This window comes from Anomalospiza imberbis, chromosome 3, assembly GCF_031753505.1.
Source record: "Anomalospiza imberbis isolate Cuckoo-Finch-1a 21T00152 chromosome 3, ASM3175350v1, whole genome shotgun sequence".
In the NCBI taxonomy this organism is placed as follows: domain Eukaryota; kingdom Metazoa; phylum Chordata; class Aves; order Passeriformes; family Viduidae; genus Anomalospiza; species Anomalospiza imberbis.
The window spans coordinates 21172903-21193745 of record NC_089683.1 but is presented as its reverse complement, the minus strand read 5'-3'; the positions used below and the strand labels follow the sequence as shown (position 1 = coordinate 21193745).

General features: G+C 39.6%; 1 protein-coding gene across 6 annotated transcripts in view; it reads right to left on the bottom strand.

The window, feature by feature from the left end:
* Positions 1-20448, bottom strand: part of ARHGEF10 (Rho guanine nucleotide exchange factor 10) — a 105152-nt gene extending 84704 nt beyond the window's left edge. For 3 of the 6 annotated variants that reach the window (XR_010997016.1, XM_068183575.1, XM_068183578.1), the window contains exons 1-2: positions 20199-20447; positions 7033-7108 (exon numbers count right to left, since the gene is read on the bottom strand). Coding sequence is in view for 5 of the 6 variants with exons in the window: in XM_068183575.1 (XP_068039676.1) it covers positions 7033-7069 (37 nt within the window). In the remaining variant the exon portion in view is untranslated. Of the gene's footprint in view, positions 1-7032; positions 7109-20198 lie in introns of all 6 variants that reach the window. The other 3 variants (XM_068183576.1, XM_068183579.1, XM_068183577.1) reach the window with 2 other exon arrangements.
* Between the last annotated feature and the right edge of the window lie 395 nt (positions 20449-20843).

The window sequence follows — 20843 nt, the reverse complement described above, 5'->3', positions numbered from 1 at the left end:
GAAAAGCTGCCAGAAGTTTCCCCCATGTCCAGCAGAGCCAATGCCAGCCAGATCTGAGAGAGCTGCTGTGGCGAAAATGAACTCCATCTCAGCCAGACCCAATACAGTCAGCAAGTGTTTTTCTCATGCAAATATGAATGGGTCACCATTTAATATGCTTGGGAAAACAGCAATCCCACCCAAAGTTAATTTTGTTTTTATTTCCCTTTGCAACCAGAAGACTGGTAAGTTCCTCTGGACAAATTACACTTAACCAATTCACTGCTCCCAGGGCAGCACCTGCATTTCCCTCTATCCCCCCCTGCCAACATACAGAATGGGGAAATACAGAGACTGGGAACTCATCCATCAGTTGGCACCCCCATGGCACAGGAGCACAGGCATCTTCCTGTCCAGCCCCTAGAGAAAGTTCTAGCAGCATAAGGTTATCCAGAAGGTTATCCAGAAACTATCATGCTTTCACCTAAACAAAGTTATTGAGCTCAACAGTAAGACACATTCTTGCAACAACCTGTATTTGACCTACTAAATAATCTTCTGTAATCATTTTAATGAAAATATGATAAAGCTAGAAAGAGTATTTCAATGAGGAAGAAAAAAGAAAATCTATACAGGGGGTTGGAAGAGTCTTCCCCTAAAAATGTTTAACAAGTATGTTTTCTTCAGACTACTAGGCAAAGTTTCAGTTCCTCTATGAAGGAAAAGAAAGCAGCACCTAATAAATGTCTCATTCAAAAATTCATACACTTTATTTAAGTTATTATAATACAGACAAGCTTTTATCTGAGACAAGCTCATCCACAAGGTAAGAGAATTATAACAACTTATAAGAAATGTGAATCTTTCTGTAAACTCTAAAGTAGAATCATTACAGAGGCTTCAGGCATGGGTAGTGAATATTTATTGAGTTCAGTGAAACAGAAGTAAAAAACTCCAAAAATGAAAAATTTCTCAGTTCTTTTCCAGCAATTTGTCCCAGCCAGTTAATGACAGATTCAAGTCCTAAAAAGGCAAAAGAAGTATAGGAAAAAAAAAAAATCACCCTCTTCTTCAGTGGGCTCACTGAAATTATAATTTCAGAGCTTATTTTCAAGTGTTCATTTCAAGAATACCCCAAAATCAGCATAAAATCCTTTATAATTTTGGGGTTTTTTTTAAGCAATCAACACTGATTACCATCAAACAATTATCAACTTTTTCTGCAATCCCCTGAAAGGTCTTTATGTCATCATCAACTACTCTTTCTGATTAACATGTCTGGGCCTTGTCCCTACACACATCTAGCACGTAAAGTCCAGTCACCTTAAAGAGCAGCTGAGTAAACAGGACAACAAAAGAACTACATCTTATTATTCAGAAAGAAAAAAACAAATATTATCAAAGAAATGAAGTCACCCACCAAGAAATACAGAACAGTAACATCATTTAACATGTTCTAAACATCTAGCAAAATTTTTACCATTTTTCTCCAAAATAAAATAAGATATAATTACATCTATGTATACTGTGTTTTGTTTGTGGGTACTAAAGCCAATAATAAGCTATTAATTAATCTATTTGCTTTCTATTTTTTTGTTTTTCCCAACACGCAAATATACTTGGCTAGAAGAAAAAACACATAATTAGGAGTGACATGTGACACCATAAATGGTTTATGCAAAAGGAATTTTCTTGTTGCTCTTCATTACGTAGCTTATCTGAATTGTCACATAAAATAATTAATCTTTACCTTAAACAATGTATTTTCCTTCATTTACTGAGAGAAATGTGACCTTTGGAAATAAATAAATTGTTCTGTTACAGATGGGATGTCAGACACCAGCAAGCTATTGCCAGTTTCAAAAACAAGGAGCCATTCATAACTACAATTCATATTCTGTTCTCATTCTCCTGAAATCTTGGCTCCCTTTTTACAATCATTTGTAACTGTCTGTATGCTGAAAATAGATACCTAACAATATTGTTTAGCCCAACCCTTCATAACTGCAGCTTAATTTAAGCAATGCCTTATTTCCCAAACCACAGTAAATAAATACAATCTTAGGGTCTTCAATATTCTGTACTTTCAGAAATTAAATCATAAAACATGTAAGTGCTTCTCTTGTCGATATTAAAAAGCCCAATTTAACCACTTCTTGTCTTAGTCACAAAATTAGCTGTTTAAAACTGTTAAAACATAAATAAACAATGTAATTTCTCACTAAATAGTAGAAATGGTACCTAAATAATCTGAAAGAGATACATATAGGATATAGAATAAAAAGCTGCTCCCCTGGCAGAGAAATACAGTCGTCTCTACAGCAAAACCCAGCAGCTCACCAGCAGCTCCTTACTAAAGTAAATAAAAATTTTTAATAAGTTGGCGGGTTTTTTGTTGCGTTTCAGAGTTGGTGGGTTTTTTGTTGAGTTTCAGTTTTTTGGGGTTGGTGGGGTTTTTTGTTTTAGGGTTGGTTTTATTTTTCTTTTGTTATAATACGTAAGGTCATCCCAGTGGAAACTTTTATGAGAGCACAGTTGTTTCTACTTCACTCTTACCCAAGGACTCAAGCCAGATTTCCTTCTCAGGGACAGAGGAGCAAGGACTATTTTAGTGTTCTGGCCCTGACAGGGAAACAACAAAAAATAACTGCGGAAAGACACAATCACAGCACTCAGCTGCATACAGGATATCCAGATTTATGTCCTTGGTCTCCTTGTTCTACATGTCTCCATATCAGGAGCAAAGAAATATCCCACTCATACGTCTAGAGAGGTGATTTTTTTATATAAAAATATGTACAAAATTGGTGTCTAGGAGATATTTTTAGTCTATTACCAGTTTTAGTAAAAAACAACTTCATTTCAAAGAACATCTTAAATCCCAAACTTCAGCATGACAAGGCTTCTTATCTAGCTTTACCCAAGGAGCTTGGGACAGTGGTGTGAGTGAGTGAACATCCAGCTCTCCACTATACTTGGTCCTTAAGGGCATCTCTCATACTTCTCAAATGAAGATGATTCTCTCTCAGCTAGAGAGAGTAGTTAGCAATACTATGAAGACTATGCATTCAAACTGATTCTCACAATGTCCTTGTACAAACACTGAAATTTCAGTATTTCACTTTAAAATTTTAATCTATGACTTATGTTAATTTTCTATAAATGGGAAACAAAGAAAAGTATACTCAGTATGAGGAAATACATCCAACGCTTTCTAATAGTTTTCACAGAGAAATCATATAAGGCATAGTACCATGTACCAGAAAGACATATTCAGAGAGAATGAAACTGCAAAACTAAGCCTCCTTGACACAGAAAGTACCCCCAGTTTCCTTTGGGCAAGAAGCTGTTCCTCAGGTACCCATCGTGCCAGGCAAACAAACATAGGTTTCCTTTGGAAACAGGCTCTGATAAACATCTCTCAAGTACTCACTTCAAGAAAAGGACTCCCACTTTGCAAGATCACCAAATATTTTCCAAGTAGAGGAATGAAAAAGTGCCAGACATGACATCTCCTAATAAAGCAGTAACTGCACTAATACAGGCCATCACATGTAAACACCATCCTGACATTAACATCCAGCCTCCAGTCCCAGTTGTTCAGTGTGAAATTACGTCCTGTACATAACAGATTCAATGTGATGCCACATTCTTAGAACTACCAGCTTTGTAATTCCTCCCTCCACAGTCTGCAGTCCACAGCATATTCTCTTCTTGTCTAACAGGGTTTGGTTAAGGACACTCCATTACAGCAACCAATTAAAAGCATAATTACAAGTTACAGCCATGATAAAATCTCCCATTTTCATTCAGCTTTCAAGAAAGGATTTTTTTTGTTGACAAAACAAACATCATCCTCTACTTTATTTCACAAGATAGACATGGAATTCTTTTATGTAAGAAATTCTAAATACCTGCACTTCATGCCTAAATTCGTATGTACAGACACACTAAAGAAGGGAACACGAGCTAGCACTATCATTCCAAGTATCCATTTTGAAAGTACTTTTTTGGATTTTGCTCTTAGCCAAGGAAGCTTTTGCACCTACCCCACTCCAACTGCTCCCTGGTTGCCAAAACATACAATCCCTCCACATATATAGAGAAAAATACTAGGAGATTTTTAATCATGGCTAGAAGAAGAAGCTCTTTTTAAAACAATCTAGAGGACAGAACACATAGGCAATAATTTTTCCAAGTTACTCACTACTTGAATTTGCTCTGAGGTAGGAAATGTAACCAGCACAGACTTGTCACTACCTGATTAGCAATGCATGAATGGAATGTCCAAACACCTATGAACAGATAAGTTGCATAAGCAGTATAAATTAAAATAAATAAAATATGTTACATTCCATTCTTTTATCATATGTAGTTTTTCCTTATCAAGTAGTGGTAGAAGCAGCTTCAGTATTGACATTTACTGCACCTTAACTTAAACAAGTTTAAACAAGATTCAGATGGCTATGGCTAATGAAAACACATTATTTAACCTTCCATCTATTTTCTTGCAACATCCCCATGACAAAGATGAAGGTTTACTACTATTCTTCCTTTTTGCATACATTAAAAATTTGATAAAAATAAGCGTGGAGAATTTACCTGGCAAAACCATAGAAAACTTAATCATCAAGAATAAAGCTGAGATTTATAGTGCAAGGTATATACTTGCAGATAGAAGGGAGCCCATGTGACTTTCAGCACTACAGCTTTGTTAGGACAAAAGATAAGTAAACAAAAAATCCCCACAACATCATAAGAATGTTCTTTTTAAAAAAGCAATTGATGTCATCCATGGCCTCAAAGCGGGATTTTAGAATCATTATGCCAAAAGTAAGAATTTTTTTTAATGTTGTAGAAAAGGGTTCTGCACCCAACAGGAATCTCATCCCCTCTATGAGCTAGGATAGCCCACCCATGTGCCCACTGTCCAAAGGCACTGACAGGTGCTGCTCACTCCTCCTGAACACACACATGGATGCCCACTGCATATTCATGCAAAATAAACCTTCATTTGTTAGTTATGTGTATTTGCTGTCATACTTGGCCCTAAAATCCTCACTTCTTTTCCACCTGCAAAACAGGTAATGAGAATTAGCTAGATAGTGAACTAAAATGTCTTTTAGTGTCATTATTGAAATTTATCTTCACTGATAATCCCTTTAGTATGTTTTTAAGACAGTTAGCAATGGCAAACTAAAAAAATATATGTTCCGCTAGTTTCAGACAAAGCTTTTTCAGATGAGAGAAAAATCACAGAACATTCTGAGCTGGAAGGGATCCTTAAGGCTCAAAGTCCCACTCCTGGCTCTGCACATGGCCACCCCAGAATCATACCATGTGCCTGAGAGCATTAACCAAGCACTTTTTGAACTCTGCCAGGCTTGGTGCTGGTCTCTGTTCCAAATCCCACCCTGCCCCTTTCCCCTCTCCCTCCCCAAAAAAGTATCAATTGACATTGATGCAAGATTAGGTAGAGCAGAATCTCAATTCATGTTAAATAAATCTAATCCCAGCCTATTAAGAACTGACATGTCTGAAAGTAAGGACATGCTATATATAGTTCTACACATCACAAAAACCTTTGCCAAGAAAGAACTTGAATTCTGGAATTGTACTGAACTGCGTCACCCTGAAATCCCCTCAGAGTATCCCACAAGCTGAAATGCTGCACCAAGCTGGGAGCTGCTGCCACAGTTATTGGCTGTCTTTGAAAAACGGCAGCCTCTGCTCAAGTGGAAATATTGATTCCCCAGGGATGGATCTTCCCCTACAGCACTACACTGCTTTGGAGATGGATTATCCCATAGAGACAGTTTCACAGTAACTGTCACTAAACAAAACGGAACTAAATTCAGGGTCCGGGCCACGTGGATTAGGACATGGACAGCCAAGGAATTGTTGCCAACAATAACCTCAGGGATATCTCAGAGTATAAATGAAACTGTCAATAATGCTGGCCAGAAATTTAACCCATTAAGAGCAGATTTCACAAGTTTCTGCTTCCTTCACATTCCCAGCTCCCTAGGTAGTATCTAGAAACAGACCTCTATCGGTGGCAGTGCCGGAACTAAGAGAAAGCAGTTCTGATCTAGAATGACAATTCCCAAATTCCTAAAGAGCTACAGCTGAACAAAATGAAGATTAAATCTGATTTTATACTCAAATGGCTTCATGTAAGTTTTGTGTGAACATCAAGTGAAATGTCTTATAGGCAATAAGGTATATTATATATATATATTAATATATACATCTATCAATATATATAATAAAGTGCAAGTCCATAAGTAATATTGTCCTATATAAGGAACAGATAGTATTTTACAGAAAAATCACTATCTATACACACTATAATAGCAACTTAACTGAAATAAAAGCAGATTCAACCACAGATCTCCAGAAATTTATGTGTTGGGATGACCAGAACAAGCACATCATACTTCTTTGAATTCTCTCAACATCCAGCTACCAAAAGCCAAATCCTGTTAAGTATTAAAATATGTACTAGCAAGCACTACACAATGATGTGCTTACAGGAAATCGATCAGGATAAAAAAATCACCACATGCAATGTTCTCTTTGAGCATAAATGCAAAAGGCAGTGAGACAGTGTCTTTGTAGATCCTACCTTTGTGCGCTCAGAAACCTGGGTTACACCAGAGCCCATCCAGCTACCAGGATACAACAGGCAAGGGGCACTGAGTGTTAACTTTACACAACAAGCCCCTTAGTCCAGCATCTGTAATACTCTTCCGTAGGTGCCTGTGCTCTGACTACAAAGAGCTGCTGTAGAAAACACGTATTTTCAGATTTAGACTGCAAGGACCAATTGCTCCAAGGTTTCTTCCCATCATGTTCTAACTACACCAGCGGATGAAGTCCAAGAACAAGACAGGGAAGATGACAGGAGTTCGTGTTTCAACAGAATACCACTGGGACCAAGCCTTAGGGTGATATGGGGAAAGGGAATGTTGCAGAGGTAAAATCACTGCTGGAAAGACTATCAAATTCTTATAGAAAAATTGGCTTTAAACTCCAAACTATTTCAATTACCTTCTGGTGGTGGTGGAGGGAAATCCTCTGTGTCCATTCTAGTATATCCACCGCACCTTTAGCAGACTGGAAAACTCTGCAAAAATGAAGGGAACATGTTTTGTAGATGAACATAATTTCCAAATATCGAGCCACTCCTTTTCAATTTGGCCAAGCTCATAGCTATTAGCTAATACCATTATGGAAGAGAGGAAATTTGCCTGGCTTCTTGTTTCCATATGAATACAGTCCAAATTTTTATGTACACAGCCCTCAGTATTGGACCCAATTCTTTTAATGATCTCAGTAAGCCAGCTGAAGAAAGGCGAAGTTTTTTAACTATTTTGTACTCTGCAGTTCTCACTGTGACAATCACAAGGTGATTACTAAAATATGTTATTTCAATGTCTGTTTGGAGTATATATTGCATCTCAAAATATTCATGAAGGGGTGAAGGATAAAAATTGTAGGAAGCTTATGAGTTTTCATGATGCTTTTCTCTATTCAGCAATCAGAAAAAACAAGTTTTAACTATATACTTTGTACACAACTTCTTTCCACTGTTTTTTTCTGCTAATCATAAAAATTCTGCTTAAGTCCCTTTACTTCCACCTTTCCTAAGGAGAGTGAAGTACAAGCGAGCGAGTTCCTGAGGACCTTTTCTTTCAACTTTTCTCAAATGCCACTGATCTCATGTTTTAAGGAAAAGAATAACTTTACAAAGCATTCCCCTACATCGGTACTGAATACACAACTGAAGAGAGCAAAGCCCAGAACCCATGAGAGACATCATCCCACCTTCCCCATAATGCTACTTAATAGTGACATCCAGAATCATCTGGAAAGAAAACATATTGTACTAAGCAATGCACACACTCTGCCCCCCGTCCATATCCACTCTAACTCAAAAGACAGCATGTCAAAAAGACAGATGTCAAAATAGGGCTGAGGAGGAAAAGTTAGTTTCCAAAAGCTACAAAAGACAGTGGAAGAGCCAATGCTGAATTTTCTGTCCTACTCTTGAGTGGCCCATAGATGTTCATCTGAAGAAGTTATGACTTCTGCTGGGAACAAAACAGCTCATGCCCTTGGAAAGTCTCCATAGCCCAAATATTAAAAGATTTAGTTGAAAGAGAGAGTGAAATTCAAGGTACAGTGGCAAAATATTAAACTAAATGGATCAGGATTCAAAGGTCAAATCAATTGCCACTTACAGAAAAAGTGGCAGTGAATAGAAAAAAAAAAAGCTTCAAAAAATCATCCAACCCTAGGAGGCACCAGGCTGTTTACCTCCCTAACATTAGGTTTGCAAGGGTGATTATCAGGACAGATGTGCCAGGAAAGATTACAACTCTGGTAGGGCAAGATCCTAGTATGATAAAACAATTCATAACAACTTCATTTACTAAGCACACAAAATTCCCTTTTAAACTGTCTTAAGCTTTGGTAGCTCTTAATCCAGTCCTAAACAAAATCAAGTAGCTTCAGAGCCAAGGCTCAGAAAGGATGCACCCAACATCTGTCTATAACACAATAAATTCCATTATGTGCTTTCACTGTACAGTGTTCCTTCTAAAGCTTCTCTACAGTTTATATCTGCAGAGCTCCAAGGCGTGTTCCTGCTTACAGATGTCTGGAATGCATCCTGTCACACCAAAACTGTCAGCCAAAACAAGAGATATTATAGTCTGAAGAAATGGCTATTTTCCTGTATTTTTTTAAAGCTGCTCATGACTGGAGCATAGGTTTTCAAGTGTGACATACGTAATACCAAGCAAATCTCTGAAAGTGAGTCTCAGCACCTTTTCCAAATGCATCTCTAAGAGAGCAGCTAAAAGGCTTTCAGAATGTTTTTCTTCTTTAAATATATGATGCAAGCTTTTAAACATCAAGGTTAACTTCCAACAATGATTTTTTAAAAATCAATTCCTTTCTCACCAGCAAATATTAAGAAGACACAGAGCTGAGCCATGGAGCTTGATTTCCATTTTGATCTAGCTCACAGTGACATGCTTCAAATTACACAAGAATTGTGTCAAAGAAGGACACAGACCCAGTGTTAGAGTCCTACCCACTGACCTGCTTGCTCCCATCTGAACAGTGCAGTTATTCACAAGAAGAAAGATACACTTTCTCACTTAAGAATGCCTCAGGGGTTGATTTATACATTACATTCACTCATTTTGAAGTTCCACATATTTTTCACTATTTTTTAGATGCTGAGAAAAACCCTGAAGCAGGAAAGAGAGCTTGTGTATTACAGATTGCATTAATACCCTTCAAAAAGAAAATAATTACCATATTATGTAGCAGACAGCACATTTATGAACAATCTCTGATAGAACCATACTTCAAAGAGAAGTTTTTCACTCTTCTTTTGAGAGACAGGGGAGCTAACTCAAAGATGTTTAAATCAAGATTAAGGCAGATGGTTTAATTTGACTAGCAGCATATGGTACATTTGCATTTGTAGCTCAAGTGCTTTTCCCACTGATTCTCCTAACAGAGCTACACAGCACAGCTTACAGGTGCATTTAGACAATAATAGTGAAAATCAAAGCTCAAATTAAGCTGAAAGGGACATCTGAATGTTCTCTCATACACTCAAGACAGGTGTTTTCAAAATTAAATCAGGTTACTCAGGGCCTTTATCCCCCCAGGTTATGAAACCCCATGAAGGTGGACGTTTCACCACCTCCCAGAGCATCCTGCTCCTGAGCTTAACCAGAAACTCCAGGCAGAGTTTTTCCTGTAAGCCCAAGTGGAGTTGGCCCTGCAGCCGCTTGCAGCCATTGCCTCTCATTCTGCTGCGCACCCCTGAACAAAGCCTGGCTCCACCTTCTTGCCAACAGTGCCTTGGGAAGTAGAAGACTGCAACTCAATCCCCCTCATTCCTTTCTTCTCAAAATGACACAAACCCAGTTCCCTCAGCCTCTCCTGACCTCTTCCCACCCCCAGCCATAGCAGTGGCCTTTACTGGACTTGCTCCAGTTTGCCAATCCTTCACTTGTACTCGGGCCTCACAACGAACACCAAATTCCAGATGCAGCACCGAGACCACAGAGTAATGTTATTTGCTCCAACATAAAATTATAATTAAAAAATTAACAGCTTTTAAGACACAAAATATTAAGATTTTGTTCCAAAGGTATTTTAAAAACTGCAAAAATAAAAAATCCTTATTAAACATGAAACATGTGCTATTATGTTCATGTGTATTTCATCATAAAATTATGAATATGAATAAATGAACAACTGCCCTGACTTAATCAAAATTTCATAGAGGTTATAAAAAAATGGAGCTCTTTTCCCCCATGTAACATTGTTTTCTCAAACACAGTATATCCTCTGTTTAATGACTCAAAGTTCACCTTTCCAGACTCCACAGCAATCACAGGAACAAAGGGACAGAAAGAAGCTCTCAGAGTTACTTTATTCCCATTGGCATCCAGATGCAAAAGGCATTCACCTGACTTGGTGCTCATCACCTTCTTTGCTTCAGATGTGGGGAGAGATAGCAGTGACTGCTGTGGGCCACAAAGGTGGTCTACAGATTGTCTCCTTTCCCCCTCTTCCCCCATATTTCCCCTGTGTGCCCCACATACAGCAGACACAGGGGGAGAGGCAAAGGAGCTCCTGGGCACTTTGATAAAAAGGCAGCTGACCTGCTCTGGTCTAAATATTGGCCCTCACTTCCAATGTCTACTTCCTGATGTCTTTATCTAGTCCTTTCCTGCCTAATTGTGAGGAGGAGGTAATTCTTACTCATATTTAAAGGTTGCTTTCCAATTTTTTAAGTTCCCACTTTACCTGCCCACTTATAGCTGAACCAGTCTATCTAGGCAAACCCCAATTATTCCAAGCCTACGAGACTACTGTTAAAAAAAAAAACCCTACTCATAGCACAATAGCATGCTTTTATTATAGATGTTTAGCTAGTGACTTCCTACGTTTGGCACTAAAAATCAGGAATAATATTATTAAATGCATTTTGAAAGAAAAAACCACAATAATCCCTTATTATACTGCAATATGTTCAGTTCCTGACCAAGTTTGCAAGGATTTCTAAATTCTAAGTTGATATGTAAGGAAAAAAGAAAACAAATTAAAATACCACATTAAAATCAGATGTTCATGGGCAACGTTTCTAATGCAGTGAAGTCCCCCACACTTAAAGCAGAGCTCCAATGGCACTCACACAAGAAACCAAAATCATCCAAGTGTGAAATGGTCCCTAAGGACAGCTCCCAGTACTTAAAATTTTCCACCAACTACACTCACCTTTGACCATGGAAGCTGGTACTGAAGGAAGTGAGAGTCTGTGATGTTCCACAGCAGACCTCACAAACTCAAAGTGCTAATACCTGCAAAATCTGTGAGACTGAAATTCTGATTCCACAGCAAAGGGCAGTTTCAGAAAATGAAACAAAGGCAAAGACACCTTTATGCTTGTCCAAAGACTATAGAAGAATGTCAGCATTCCTCTTTGAGACTCAGTTTTCCTTTCTCCTAATCTCTGGTAATTTCTTTTGCCTCCAGGACTAGGCTTCTCGGCTGTGTCTGTGTATCTGATTTGGTTCAATGATTTCCTCTAATTGTGGGACAAACAACAGACTCTCAGTTCTCAGCTAAAGGATTACAAATACAGATCAACATCTGCATTTCCATTTCAACAAAAGTATTTTCCAACAGTCAGAAATCAGAAAGCTGAAGTCAGAATGCAACAAAAATGGGACCGGCACAAACTCTGCCAAAGCTACAAGGCAGTGCAGCATTCAGACCTGGGGGCACTGTACTTACATGCCAAGCTCCCAAAGGGCACATGCTGCCAAGCGTTCTCAGCTCTATCACCCCAAGAACTGTAATGGTGAATTACACACCTCTTACAGGTATGTGCACTGTAACTGCAGCAACATCAGGATTCTTCATTCTTAACACTGCAGAGAGAATGAACATTTTATAAAAGAAAACAAAAGCTGAATCAAGGAGACTGATTTCCAAGAAACTGTGACTTGTGGAGAAAGTTTAGTCCAAGCAGAAATATAATGTCTCTGAGAAAGCCTGAAAATCTAAAAATTAAGCTAAAAAACAACATCAAAACAAGAAAACTTGAGAAGGTAAAGCCCCTGAATGTCTAAAATCCCCTTGTGTCCACATCACTTAGTGAATATTGCTGTATAATGCCCATTTGAGTCGTCTTCCACCTAGAACTACAGAACTCCCACTGGGAATTAAATCTCGCTGAAATTTGATATGAAGACTCTTCCAGCAGTGCAGAGAAATTACAAGATAGAAGGCAGAAGGTAGAAGGCTAATTTACTATTTTTTTCCTCCTGTAGCTCAAGAACACTCTCTTACAGATAGAAAAAATAAAAACCAATTGTACAGTTTGCTCTCCATACACATTATTCCTAAGAAACATAGACTGTAATTTTTTTTAAGAGGTGTCTACAGTGAGTATGAATGAAGCAGCCATTTATATTTTGACAGCTTCCCATCCCATGCTGTAAGCCATTAAAGAAGTCTGTATCAAGACTGGATCATTATTTCTTTTAATGTATATTTGGTTTCATTAATAGCTACGAGTCCTGTTCTATACAGATTTTATTCTTAAATTTAGCAAAGAAAATTACTGAAATCACAAGCAATGGAATAAAACAGGAAGTGCATAGGTTCAGGTAGAAAATTAATAGGAAGTCCAATTCATGGCTCAGATAAAGTTGGGTGACATTCTATTTCTTACATCAATTCAAACAAGGCCAGAGATGCACATTCTTCAGAACAGAGAATCCACTTCAACAAAAGCTACTTTGCTTCTTTTTCTGCTCCCCTTTCTCACACCAAACCATGTCTTGCTCAAGACCAGAGAAAATACAGAAACAGCACACTCTGAAAAAGAAACAATCTACAGAGACACCCCAAAAACATGGCTGAAGATTGGTTTTCTAACCTTTCTTTTTAAAGGGTAATACTTAAAACATTTCTTCACCTAGATTCCTGCTCAGTACATCACCTAGAGGAAGGGAAAAAGGAGAGAAGCAAAGATTGCATTTGTAAAGTTATCCAAAGGATCCTGATCACAGTGAAATCAGTACTGTTAAATTTTCACTTTTTATGTTCTTTCCCTCTACAGACTATTATTGCAAGGCAAATTACAGAATCACTGCTTGATAGATTAATTCAGGTTGGCAGGAGGTCATGTAGTCCAACCTGCTGCTCCAAGCCAGGTCCACTACCAAGTGAGACCAGGCTGCCTAATCTACTGAGATACTCTCAGTAGATAAAAATCTCTAAAGGCAGACTGCAGGACCATGTCAGGCATCCTGACACCTTGCTTTGTTGTCCTCCTAGAAAAAAACATTGTCCTTATATCTAGCTAGAACTACTCTTACTTCAGTTATGACCATAGTGTGTGGTCCTGCCCCCTTCCTCACAGTCTGCCAGCTGGTGGGAGAACACTGCCAGGCCCCAATGAAACTTCTTTCTCCTCCAGGGCAGTGCTGCCACTCCCTGGCATTGTAGCAGCCTTGTGCTGAACTTGCTCAGTTTTATTCATATCTCTCTTGTACTGGGGTGAGGTGTGGACACAAAACAGGATGCAAGTGTGCATACTGCAAGTGTGGTCTAACAAGTGCTGAGTGAGAGGAACCCTTCCCCTCTGAGGATGAATTCCTTCCCCAGTGTGTAACCTTACCCTCCTCATTGCTGAATTCCACAGAGTCCTTGCCAGCCAGCTCCTCCCATCCACCCAAGTCCTTCTGAATGACAGCCTGAATCTCAAGAACATGTACTGCCTACCCCTTTCCCCCAGTTTGGTGTCACTTGCAAACGCCATGAGCAAAGGCTGGTGGACTTCCACTGTATGCATAACATTAAACTGGACACATCCTATGCTGGACAGCTGGGGCTCTCCACTGGTTACCAGCCAACCAGCCACCTCCAAAATCAGCCATCCCACCAGGCTTCCACCCATCGAGCAGCACACTCACCTGGATCAAAATCCCATTCTGCAAAAGACCTTGCTGAATCCAACACAAGCATATGGTTTTAATAAGCTCAGTAGCAATATATTTACTTTACAAATAGAAAAGCCATGACTTACAAATGTTTGAGGAATTAGAGGAATACGCATAAAAAGTAAACCAGGGAAAGGAAGGGGTTCCCAAACATGCACTTGGGACACCTGACTTTTTAGTGAACGAGCCTTGCTCCTGTCTTTTGTCATGGCAACTATTTGAATACCCAAAGTAAGAAGATGGGCATCACCCCAGAATCTGCAGACCATCCTGAAGGTCAAGAGTAGTGTAACAAATTGCAAGCCTCTGAAGAATAAAAAGGGAATGCTGGAATCACATGATTTAAGTCAAGAATTATATGTTTTTCTTCTGTGCCACACAAACTAGAAAACTGCATCACTAGGTCAAGACAAAGATCCTTCATGTCCCACAAGCAAGCAAAATAAGAATGTATGAATATTAAGAGCATTTTTCTTAATTTGTGCTATAATTTGAGAGCAATCGAGTAACTTCATCTGGAAAAGCAATCATATTTCTGCTATTTCCCTTTTTAAATTTAATTCAGATTAGTCCCTTTCAGTTCTGGATATGAAGAACTACCTTAATTGGAAATATCCTCATCAAAGTTTCTATTTTTAATCAGAGAAGATCCTCATACGCTGCAGCGCACTTCAATTGTGATGTAAACCTATACAGGATTTATTTGCATACATATTATTATAATACATGTGTAATTATAATTATTATTAAGAGAGTTTAGAAATGCTTTTTATTAAAAATGCACCAAAATATCATTTAGTATAGTAATTCTGATCAGCCTTATATGTAAAATAAAGTAATTTTGTCACAGGGAGGGTTTCATTCTGCAGCAAATCAAGGTCTTAACTTGAAAAAAAAAGCCACAGAAATGTTATTTATGGATACAGTCAATAAAGCATTTTTCTCCCTCCAGCTGTACATTAGTCAGACATTCATTACAAAAGCAGAATATCTTGTTTCAACTTGCACTAAATCTGTGCATCCTGGTTTCACATGGCATAGGTTGTCTTTCAAGATACTGATGACAACTGATGAATATTTCCACCAGAAACTGTTTCCAATGATGTAAGTGCAAGGATACACTAAAATGAACATTCAGTTACTACTGCTGCCTGCAAACCAGGTCCTGACAGAGACACTTTACCTAAACATTTTCAGCTCTTTGAGTACTACTGTCCTTGGAAAAGTAACCATGCTGTTTCTCATCGAGGACAACTCATTCTATCTGATCATTAGAAAATCATCCAGTTGAACAAATGTATTTCATCTGATGAATAAAGTTATTAAGAATATAAATAGAGTCTTATTACTGAGTTTCAAAAATATATGGAGTAAAATATGGAAATACATTTCTAATAACAAAAATGCATTAACTAGAAAAATAACGCTATTTTCATTGATTTTCTAACTCTAAAATTTTATTCAAATACATCACAAATCAGGTAATGCAGCTGTTAAATCATTAATTACAGGAAGAAAGAAAAATAGCAATACCACCTGCAAAGAACAGCCCTTGTCTTCAAAAAAACGTATAATGGAAGCTAGATTCCCACAGAAGTGTAGGTTCTACATCTAGTCCAAACATCAGCAAATCTTCACTCTTTCCTTGATTTGGAAATTATCTAGTAGACATCTTTCCTCTCAACCTTCTACAATTTGAAAGTGAAGTTCTTAAAACTCAAATTAGTCAATCCATGGTTTGCAAAAATATTGAATATTAAGTATGAAATTCTAAAAGGACACTGAGGATGAGACTGAGAATGCTTTAGAAAAGTGAAAAATAAACAAGAGACATAAGCTCAAGACTCACTGTGATCCTACAAGGAAATCTAAATATTCACATCTACTTCTCAATAAGTTATTATATCATTTTACAGATGAGGAAATAACATTTACCTTCTTTCTTGGAAATTTTTGAGATGCACAGTCAGTATCTCTAAGGAAAAAATATTCATACGATTTCTGCAATTTTTTTAACGTGTTTCGAGAAACAAGGGATTACAGAAGAGAAACAAGAGTGACCTTGAGCTTGGATCCTAACAGTTCACATTCATGGTTCAGTCCCAAGTAACAAGTATTGTACAGTACAGTAAGTCACTGAAACAGATTTTCCCAAGATAATGCCCCTATTCAGCAGCACGTAAGTAGAACAATTTATTTTGCTCTGCTTAACTGCTTCACCCACACATCTGACATTAAGCTTCAGGCTTCCTGACTGAGCAGTGAACATGTAGGACATAATCAGTGTTGTGCAGTTATGCATCACTTCCCACAGTCTTGCTGTTTCAGGCATTTCAGAATAAACATGAATCAAGTTTTTGATCTAAAATCACGAGTTTGAAAACATATTTTTCAACTCTTGTTTAGCATTACCTGTCATTACTACCTTAAAAACAAGTTCTACTTTTACATGTTCCTGGTTTCTAAATAACCTACATTATTTTGGTGCAAGTATAACTCAAGATTCTTTACAATAAAAAAAAGTCCAACTGATGGAAATCTCAAAAAATGCTAATAATAATGAAGCAGTTTTCTTCCATGGATATGTGACAGAACTTGAGTCGCAATATTCTGCTCTGCAAACCACATGCACACATGTACAGTGACATTAATGAGAAAGACCTGAAAACAAAAATACTAAGACATAGTTGTATAGGTCCACAATGAGAATTCTGGTTTACCTTGCTCATGTGCCTCCCACCTGCCTCTAATAAAGAGCCTTTATCTCTCATGATACTCCCAAAGTCTCCCCTAAGTAATTCTCAGGCTTCAGTTTATGAACCAATCCCTGAATATTTCCAAGTATCCAGGCTTACAGCTTTTCTACTCACTAAACTAGTTCTAGATTCAGAAATGAATTTTCCAATATTAATTTTCCACTAACACATGTAATAACAAGAATGACATTGTATTAAAAGGAATGGGGGAAAAGTAATAAATGCTGATTTTAACAAAATATGATCTTAGATATGAAAAATGCCTCCCTCACATGTTGTCGAATAGACACAAAATTAAAGACTAATTCATACCACTATTAATGAAACCTCATTTATAGTTTCATTACAACATACAACATGTTCAAAAAGTAAGAACAATTGCATTCACAGTGTTTAACACTGTAACTCCAAAGGAAGTTTCTCTAAGGTACAATTGCCTCCATAGATATTCCACAAGAAACATCCAAGGATAGTTCAGAAATGCACCTACAGCTCAAAAAACCATCAGGAAGCTGAACTTACACAAAGATAGTTTAAAAAATACCTTTTAGAAACCATAAGACAACTCCATGGGATCCCTTCTAACATTCTAAAGTAAACTGTAAAATGGAAGTACATAAAGACAAAAGTGAAATAGAAGTCACTGTACATAAGCGGAAACAATATTACTGTCCCGCATATATAAAATGAAGAAAATAAGTACCTCACGTAGCTCATTTCTCCATTACATACAAAACTGAGAACAGTGTACCACAGATGTACAAATAAACTGACTGTAGCTTTGCACAACATATAAAGCTCAGTCTGAAAGTCTGAATCAAAACTGGTCCTCCTTCTTCTGGACTGCAGCTTTTGCTTCCTGGCTGCTTCAGAAATAGACTGATGTTCATAATTTTTCTACATCAGATTCTAAAAATAGTTTCTAACTCATATAGAAGCAATTAATACACATCCTGTTTTACAAATAAGCAATGTACTATTCCCAATGGCATTTAATTCCGTTAACAATTATGAAGTTTAACAATAGCCTTTCAGGTTTGTTGTCTTCCTTCAAATGTTTATAAACTATGCAATGATTCCTAAACAGCTCAGAATCAACTAAAAACTCCTCTGTTGTTGAGATTTCTTCACAGAATCATAGAATAGTTTCAGTTGGAAGGGACCTTAAAAATCATCCAGGTTCCAACCCCCTTGCCCTGCATGAGGCAGGGACATTTTCCACAAGACCAAGTTGCTCAGAGCCCCATCCAGCCCAGCCTGGCAAGATAAAGTTTGTTTTACAGTATTCCAGAATGGGAAAGGATTTCTGCTGTCTACTGATGAGTGAAATCATAGCCTATCTGCTAAGCATTAGCATAGCTCAGGGGTAAAGAGAGCTCCTCAGCATGGAGGGAAGGAGGTAGCCACCTTTCCAGTACTTTAGTGTGCTCATAACTGGCCTGTCAGAGCCAATAGCACAAGACTTGTACATTTGGCTTCCACATCTCCGAGCTGCAATGCCAGACTGCACACACCCATCACACAGCACTGGGGCTCCTCTCCATAACCTGTGGCATACCAGCTCCTGCAGCCCAAACCCATAGGATGCTGCCAGGTCCCAACATACAGCAGGAGATGATGGACAGTCCATTACTAAGTGTCATTCTGCTTCCATGGTCCTTTCTCCTACCACATCCATCTGTGGGTATCAGCCACAGAAGCCCCAAACACTGTTAACCCAGTACCATTACAAGGCACCTGTCATCACTCACACAATAAATCAATATCATGTACAATGCCACAGGTAATCTAAGGAATCCATAGAATATATTATAAAAATCTTGAAATCTCACTGTAAAGCCTCCTGAAATATCAGATTTCAAGGTAGTACCTAAAGAACTACTGCTCATAACCCAATAAGCACATGTAACTAGTTCATGGAATACTAAGCCTGAGGGTGAGAAGGAAAAAAAAAAGACAAGATGGATTAAACAAAGCAAGTCAGACAGATTATCAAGATCAAACAGATCACCCAAGTGAAAAGAATGAAGGGCACATTGAAGAAAAGAGCTGAACAGCCAGAACCTCTGCCTGAATAATGGGCTTGAAGTTGTAGGCACCAAACATGTCCCCACAGTCAGGCAATAAACCTGTGTCTCCCGAGTGCCAACAGAAAATTTTAAAAATGTTATACTTCATTTCTACTGCAGAACAGATTGCTCACTGGGGTTCACCAAGCAAAGTGATGGCTTTAGGAAAAAAATATTTTATTTACAATAAAAATAGCCACAAACTAATACATGTTGGTAGAATTTCACTGTATTTATTTAGCATGAAACAGTTTTTAAGCAATATTTTTTACTTCCTGACTCATGAAAAAGACCCCAACCCTACACCTTTTTATGCTAACAGTTAAACTGCAAGACTGAAACAAAAAGATGCTTTTTGTATTTCGATTAAACAACTTAAAACTTACTAGCTCAAGGTAAAAGCCATGGTCTTAGTATCTTTGGGAAAGAAAGAAAAAAAAAAAAAAAGAAGGATTGAAGAAATATGTAAATGAAAGATGACAAAAATTAGGATGGATAAATTGTTTTGGTCAAAAATAAAGCAACACCTAAAAATCTTTAAAATTAGCCTTTGCTGTGGCCAAATTATTAACAGCTGCCTTTCCAAGCACTTGGTACTGCCTACTGACACAGCTTGCTCACTCACTCGTCCAGTGCATGACTGGGCAATCTTTTAAAGCTCTTCTTACTTTACCCTGTATGCACAGGGCATCTTGCAAAAGCAACTACATGGTCTGGGATCACCACAAACAACTATGTAACTTCTCCAATAGTTGAACCGTTAATTACAAAGAAACCAAAGAAAAAAATACATAAAAGGACAGTGTTATAGTGAATAAGTACTTTCCCCCCGTGTCAATACAACGGATTTAATTGCAGATGCCAACTAAAAAACTGGTCGACACCAGCTTTGAAGAACGGGGAAGGAAAGGAACTCCAGCTCCCACGGGAGTTCTATTTTCCGTAGCCGTGTCCGTAGCTGATGGAGCGGGGAGGGCAGCTGGAGCCGGCGGCTCCCCACACCGCGGAACACGAAGCAGCGCACACGCGAGAAACCCCCCGCGAAAACCTCGCGGAAGAAACTTCACTAGAGTTCAACAGCAAGAAGTTTGGCCAAGGCGCTTTACGGACCCCTCGCATCCTCGCTTCAGTGACCCACCTCGCACGGCAACACGTATTTGGTGACAATCTCACGCCAAGTCTCTCCCCCTCCTGCCCCGCGGCGGTGCCCAGCGGCTGCCGCCCCGGGCCCCCGCAGCCCCCGCCCATGAAGGGCGTCTCCGCACCAAACATCGAGCCCACCCTCCGAGGACCAAACTTACCGTGACAGCACCGGAGCAAGAGCCCGGCGCGAAGCGAACACCCACCTCCTCCGCCGCGGCCGGAGCCGCCGCCAAACGCTCCGAGGCGGCCGCCGCCCGGCACGGCCCGCTCCGGCCCGCTCCGCCGGGGCCCCGGCGGCTGCCCCGCTGCCCGGACACGTCACTCAGCCCGCCGCGGAGCTCGCACTGGCCGCCGGGCGGAGCTCCTGAGCGCCGGCGGGAGCCGCCCGGCCCGGCCCGGCCCCGCCTCGCTGCGGCCGCCTCTGCCGTCAGCGCCTGCCCGGGGCCGCCGCTGCCGGCGCCCGCCCCCGCGAGGCCCGGTTGGATCCCAGTTGGCCCCGCCGGTCGGGCCGGTCGGGCCGGGGCGGGGCGGGCACCTCGTGTCTGCCCGGAGCCCGCCGCATTCCTGCCGCCGCACGTGACACGCCCCGGGCCGGGAGCACATCCCGCCCCTCGCCCGGAGCCCCTGCCGGTGCACGGGCAGAGAGTGGAGCTGTCCGGCTCCGGAGGCCGGGAGGGCAGCCGGGCCCGGGGCTGGACAATTCGGCACACTCAGCCTCATGCTTCCGAATAACCCCTGAACATGCCACGGTACAAACTCGGCCACGGCGCTGTTTTGGATTTTAATCTCATTTATAACTTGAAATCCAGTAATAGTTTTCAAGTTAAATGCTATCTAGAGATGCTGGA